Source organism: Pieris napi, chromosome 7 (assembly GCF_905475465.1).
Source record: "Pieris napi chromosome 7, ilPieNapi1.2, whole genome shotgun sequence".
Lineage (NCBI taxonomy): Eukaryota > Metazoa > Arthropoda > Insecta > Lepidoptera > Pieridae > Pieris > Pieris napi.
In genome coordinates, this window is record NC_062240.1 from 472,280 (window position 1) to 479,014 (window position 6,735).

General features: G+C 32.3%; 2 protein-coding genes across 3 annotated transcripts; one reads left to right on the forward strand and one right to left on the reverse strand.

Annotated features, from left to right (window-relative positions):
* Window positions 1-210: 210 nt before the first annotated feature.
* Window positions 211-4,386, reverse strand: LOC125050963 (endoplasmic reticulum lectin 1). 2 transcript variants are annotated; one of them, XM_047651063.1, is made up of 8 exons: window positions 3,989-4,384; window positions 3,327-3,555; window positions 2,558-2,722; window positions 2,157-2,446; window positions 1,726-1,779; window positions 1,441-1,590; window positions 665-827; window positions 211-541 (listed from the first exon to the last, which is right to left on the reverse strand). In XM_047651063.1, exons 1-8 carry the CDS (start codon window positions 4,145-4,147, stop codon window positions 291-293), a joined length of 1,461 nt encoding a protein of 486 aa, XP_047507019.1. In that variant the 5' UTR covers window positions 4,148-4,384; the 3' UTR covers window positions 211-290. The 2 variants fall into 2 exon arrangements, with proteins under 2 accessions (XP_047507019.1, XP_047507020.1); XM_047651064.1 differs by lacking the exon at window positions 1,726-1,779 and having other exon boundaries at window positions 3,989-4,386.
* Window positions 4,387-4,714: 328 nt separating this feature from the next.
* Window positions 4,715-6,319, forward strand: LOC125050965 (protein cornichon). The gene is made up of 4 exons (XM_047651065.1): window positions 4,715-4,918; window positions 4,996-5,108; window positions 5,286-5,429; window positions 6,169-6,319. Exons 1-4 carry the CDS (start codon window positions 4,769-4,771, stop codon window positions 6,194-6,196), a joined length of 435 nt encoding a protein of 144 aa, XP_047507021.1. The 5' UTR covers window positions 4,715-4,768; the 3' UTR covers window positions 6,197-6,319.
* The last annotated feature ends 416 nt before the right edge of the window (window positions 6,320-6,735 follow it).

Here is a 6,735-nt window from a genome sequence, read left to right on the forward strand (position 1 = left end):
AATCACCGATACGGACTAAGCTAAGTCAAGTTTTATAACTTCCACCGACTTAGTACTTGTTCACGTTGACTCGTGGGCGCGGTCACGAAATATCTAACATATGGCGCTACTTAGACCGCACGTGCCTTTCGTATGTGAACACTTTGACCGCGACCGCGAGTCAACGTGAACAAGCACTAAGAAATGCTTAAGTTACAAGAAAAACACATCTTGTACATACACATATTTATTATATACACAGATAATTAAAGTTAATTTAAGGCTTAAACCACACGACAACACAAATTAAACTAATCACCCTTGAACGCTTTGAATTTGATGAGGCCGTTCTCGTCGGCCAAAGGCAGGATCTCGCAGATCAGAGGCGACTCCACGCCGAGGATGTAGTTGCAGGTCCTGGGCTCCAGAAGGTAAAGGGACACCTGGGCCGGACTAGACGAGTTCTCCAGACATTTGAGCTTCACTTCCGTCTGACGAGGTTTGCCCGTTTTATCGCAAACGTCGCCGTTCGAGTAGAAATGCGAGACCGAAGTGCGGATTTCTGCAGCGAGGAAACCTTTTAACTTAGCTTTGACAATAATAAAGGTGTATTAACAATCATTCGATGCTTCCTAGACACGAAAAAAGGCACGCAGTTGTCAGCCGTAGGGATAAGAGAACTCACCGACGGGTTTGGGCGCTTTGGCCGGGTTTTCCTTGATCCACTGCAGATGCGCCTTTTCGTCGAACTCCCCCAACGTGAGAGACGTGCGTTCGCCGGCTCGGTCCACGTGGAACTGCACCACGTGTCGGCCGTAGCAGAACTCGTACTTCCACCAGCCGGTGCCCTTACGAGTTTACTTTTACTTTTTAGTAGAGGTATGAAGAAATTGACAGAAGAAATATGTGTATTTACTCTATACATAAATTCATAGCGAGCAAGGCTTGAGTTATAAGCTCCGCACGTTGACATTGCGTTGGAATCTTTTCACAATAACAGCTACGTGACGTCATCCACCACAGAAAAGTACAGACAACAAAAAAGTTAATAATAATAAATTAATTACTTTCTTGCTCATTTTAATAGGATTAGTATGATAACAAAACTAAACAACAAAAATAAAAAGCAATAAAATACACGTGGTAGATCTACTCAATACGCGTAAGCGCTGGCTACCTTGCGCACGGTACTGAGACTAACAGTTCGACTACATCACTAAGATGGCCGCCAGTCGCAATATCAACGTGCGGGACTTATACTTTGTGCACGGTAAAATGTACGTATACTATTGTCAGAACACTTCTCAATCAAATAAACAATAAATTCCAGAAAGCCTCACGGGGGGGACCCGCCCCTTCGAGTCTCCGTTATGCTCGCTTACACAAATTTCCTTGAATGCCTAACTTTTCGGTAATCCTAAATGGCTACTAATTAGTTTAATATTAAGAAAAAACTCTCACCCCATTCAAACAGTTCTCTCCGTTGAGAAAGGCCCGCACCGGGGAGTCGTCGGTGACGGGAGCGGGTTTGTCTTCTCCTATTTGGTTTTGAACCACTTCGGCCTCTTCCGACAACGGATGCAACTCGAACTTCAAATGAGTTTCACCGTCCTGCAAATATTTATAATATTTTGCTATAATAGATATTCACATAATTCCAAAGCAAAATAATGTATGAACGTCACGCAAGAAGCTGAAAATAAATAAATCATGAATATAAAAATAAACATAAAATGCAACACGAACCTTTTCGATCTTTTCAACTTTCAAAACGGCGAGTACATCCTTATCCGCCTCGTCCTGGGATCGTTTAAAAGCCAAGAAATAAAAACAAATTATACAAAACAAAAGGCAACAAAAAAGTAGCAAATTTAATCACTAAACACTATTAGACTGTTAGAAAAAGAAATACTAAAGAAATCATTAAGATTTGTAAAAATACTACTTCACTAGATCACAACTGTTATAAAACTGTAAATATTTGCATGCTTTGTGAATTGTGATGCCAGTTCAACCATGTTCTAATTCTAAAAATTTTACTGTTAATAAAAGCTACCAAAATAAAATCAATCAAAACTCTTCGTAAGCAGAATAGGCATTTACTATTGACTAATACAAACTACAGAAATAAATCAAAAAGCCGTACATATTTTAAAGAAAACCTCAACCGGACTCACATTGGTCAATCTTATCGACTGATGATTCAGCCGCAGGCTGTCGACTTCGCTTTTCAATAGGTTTCTCGGTTTCTTAGGTGCATCGCCAATCGGCAGACAGTTAATTACATTTTCAGATACATCTTTGGGCTTGAATTGGGGATGCTCGCATAACAATCCCGATAGAATTATAATTTCATATTCACAAGTTGAGGTTTCTTTCATCGAGTAAATCTCATGTTTGCCATGCGTGTAACACACGTACAGCACTCTCGCTTTGCGAGGCTGACCGCTCAGATCGCAAACGGTGCCTGGAAAGTTAAGTGCTTTTAAATTAAGAAAACCTTTAAAATACCTTGTGCAATAGATTTGAAATTATTTGGCAAATAAACATTAATATGAGAGCGACATAAAATAATCACCATCGCTCATAGCAATCTCCACGTAAGGTAACGATGAGCCCTGGACTTTTGTAGTCTTGGGCTTCTCTTTAGCCTCTTGTAAAGCCTTTACTTCGCTACTAAGCTTCGAATGCTCTTCGTCTGACCAACGTCCTAAGAAAAACTCGTGGGTCTTATGTTCTTTACCTGTAAAGTAAACGTGTAAACCTCCTATAAAAATTATAAACATAGTAAAATATTAAGTTAAACACAGTATATTTCACTAGAAATATATATGACTAATAGTATAAAATATAATAACAGTATACACTTATTTAAATGAGAGCTGTTGCAACTCATATTACTAAATTACAATCAATCATTTGATTTTTCATTGAAGGGGTAATTTTTCTTACACATATTCTTTCATAGAAAGTGCTCTTTTTAACTCAGTCTGAAGGCTGACCCATAATACCTTACTTTATAGATGTCTACATTATCATATAGTATGTTATTATTGAGTATAACAGATTTTTTACCACATTATGTATGTATGGTGCATCTATTTCTTTATCTTGATTCTATCCTTGAAAAGTCAAGACTATCTTTGTCTTTTCCACACCCAATTAATGAGCCTTAACAATTGCATAGTATGATGAACTATTTAGCATTTGTGAACTTCCTATATGATGGATTCCTGCATAATTTCTATGACACAGTATAAACAGTTTTCAAAACAATATCAAAATTGTTTTGCTGTGTGCATTATACACAAGAACTTATTTTTATAAAATATCACTTTCGTAAATACCTTCCCGATCTTCATGATATTGCCTAACATGCCGTCCGTGACAGACTTCATAGCTCCAGTAGCTTTCTAAACGGTACGAACAAATCTTCTGAGAAAATATTGGCTTCAATAAATCAAATGGTGTTGGACCATCATAATCCTCAACATTTGTTGTTACTTTATCCTTTAATATTGGCAAATGACATTCATATTGCTCCTTTTGTGTTGTTGTCACTTTTAACTGATTTTCCTAAAAATTATTAGTTCAATTAAAGTGTATACTATATTTGGTTAATTAAGTAAAAAGAATACTAAAAAAATGTAATACATCTTTGCAAAATATAATATATTGTATATTGTACAATTTTAAACCATGGGTTATAGATATTACAAAATACAATCAACAATACACAGCTATCCAATAAGCTTTTCTTTGTAGTTAGTAGTGTGGTCTAAAATATAATCTCACACATGGACATTTTTAGAGGTTCAAACTGTGCATAAATCCTGTTTTAAAATAAAATGTATATCACACATACATCCAAATTGATTATCACTATTGGAAAGTTAAACTTTAGATATACATAGATATATTATATGCAGCACAATGCTTGAGAATTTATTTTACTCACAGTGATTTAAGATGTTATTGAGAAGATATTTTATAATTTTGGTTGACTTACCTCAGGTTTAATTTCTTTATTATTTACTAAATTCTCTAACACTTCTGGAGAGCCAGGCCAATTGATTGAAAATAGAATGGTGTCGTCAAATCCTTTGTAATCATGATGTACAGAAAGAGAACTTTTAATTAATAAAAAAGTTAAAAACAAAATATTCATGGTTTTTTATCTTGTCCTTTAAGTAATCGAATTAAAAGTTCATTATAATCTATTCGTAACAGTACTTTGTAAAATCTGAACTTTATGATATAAATATAAGTGTTGAATAAAAAAAACAAAGTAGTAAATTTACATATTGTTCGAAAATTAACTATTATTCAAATAAATGAATATGAACACTTAAATTTTAATAAAATATTTATTTATTGGTTGATAAACTCTGGATAGTACTGTCAGCTGAGTTGGAGAAACGTAATTTGTCAATATTATAACGATTAACGACCAACGACAATGTGTGTCAGAAGTCAAACTTAGAATAAAAAATAAAATCAAAAGCGCGCTAAACTGCCCAATTGATTTGATCAATTTTTTTACTTGTTTTTTATAAATGTTTATGATTATTATTATACTTATATCAACTTTAACATAAAGTAAGAAATAAGATTTTTTTTTATTATTACTAAAGTCTGTGATACATGTACTGTGGATATCACATGATCACAGACAAGTTATCATTTCTTTGGGTTAGCATGTTGTCAAGATTTCCAGTCTTGACAGTTTCTAATTTATACTTCATTTTATATTCTTGAATCTTCAATCCTCAATGTTTGTTTTGTCAAAATGGCGTTTAGTTTCCCAGCTTTTTCATACATTATTGCGTTAATTATTGACGCCTTTCTTATATTTTTTTCCATCTTTCATGTGATAGCATTTGATGAATTAAAAACTGATTATAAGAATCCAATTGATCAATGTAATAGCTTAAACCCTGTATGTATTATCGATTTGTAAAGGAGTTCAGTGACTTGCGAATAACCTCATAAGCTAATTTGCAAATTTAATTTTAGCTGGTGCTGCCGGAATATTTGCTGCATTTATTTATTAACGTGTTGTTTTTATTGTCGCAAGAATGGTTTGCATTAATAATCAATTTACCATTAATTATCTATCACATATTCAGGTAAGCTTAAGCTTTTTTGCTCGACTTGGCGGGCGCACTGCCGTCCTCCAGATTTTAAGTAACCTGAATAGATATATCTCAGTTTTTCTACTGTTCATAATTTTATTGTATTTATAAATGACTATAAATTACTGATCATATTAAACCAGAACTATATAAAGATGTTTATTGTTCTAGATATCGCAACCGACCTGTGATGTCGGGGCCTGGTCTGTATGACCCGACGAGCATAATGAATGCTGATGTTTTGACTGTTTGTCAACGAGAAGGATGGATAAAATTAGCATTTTATTTGCTTTCATTCTTCATATACTTATATGGGTAAGTTTTTAACCAAATTATAGATTATATTTCTTTCTTTTGACAATTCGATTTTTTTTTCATATATATTGTTCACCCGTTGGATCAGGCATTGTTTATATCTTTTAAAAATTCTTGTGAGTAATAAATACATAGGAAATCTAATCTTGCATTTTCACAAGTTAAGCTTTGAACTTAAAATTAGACAATAATTTCTTATAAAGGAATATAATGTATTACCTAACTTTTTTAAATATATCTAAACATCATGTGATAAGAGAATGATAACATATACACACAATGCTATTGGACTAGACATGCAAATCTTACAAAAGTATTGATCAATAAGTGATAGGATTGGATTTAAGAAAATAAAAATTGTGATAAGAAATAGCTTTACGAATTACAAATTTAAATTAAAAAATTTGATGCTGTAAGTAAAGTGACAACAATATGTTATATAGAAATGTATATTATAGTGTAATTCATATTTCGCTTTTTTGCTCAATATGTCTGATTCAGCTTTCTGATGAAGTGATACGTGGAGACTGATACAGCCAAAATGTTTTTTTACTTTTTCTGTTTTGGGTTAATTTTGTAAGAAATACATTAAAATTAAATAAAATATGGTATAATTTTTATAATATTATAAATACTCATGTTAAAGCAAAGAACTTTTAGACAGGTGATCTTATTACTGTCTTAAAATAATGTAAGTTATTTTGTCTATTGTGATTAAGATGAGAATGTTTTGTTTCAGAATGATTGTGGTGCTTATTGCAGTATAAAACTCAGTATTTGTTAGGTTTTTATTTATTATCCGACATAAGGTGTCAGTCAATATTCAATAAGCGTTTGCAAATAATAGTTGATTGTGAAATATTTTGATAATTAATAAACAATTAAATCATTTTGTAGAATTTTTTTAAGTTAAATAATACCACCCTACCTACCTCATAGCTAACTTTTTATTTTGTTGTAACATATAGTATAAGATCCCGATATACAACGACCTTCACCGAGATGCTTATTTAATGAAACATATTTTATATTTAATTTAATATGTCAATAAATATAATCCATATGGGTTGCCTAGCAAATTTCAGTCCAGAGTATGTTTAATTAATATTTAAAAAAAATATATTTTTTTATAATTTGCATGTAGTAAACTTTTTTAATTTTTTTCAATCAATACTTTTAATCAGGGTAGTATTATATATGTATAACTATAACTTTCTTTTTTACTAAAGATGTATATATACTTTAGTGTCACATAAAAAATATACTCATAAATAATTAATTGATTAAAAACAACCTAACGTTTGCA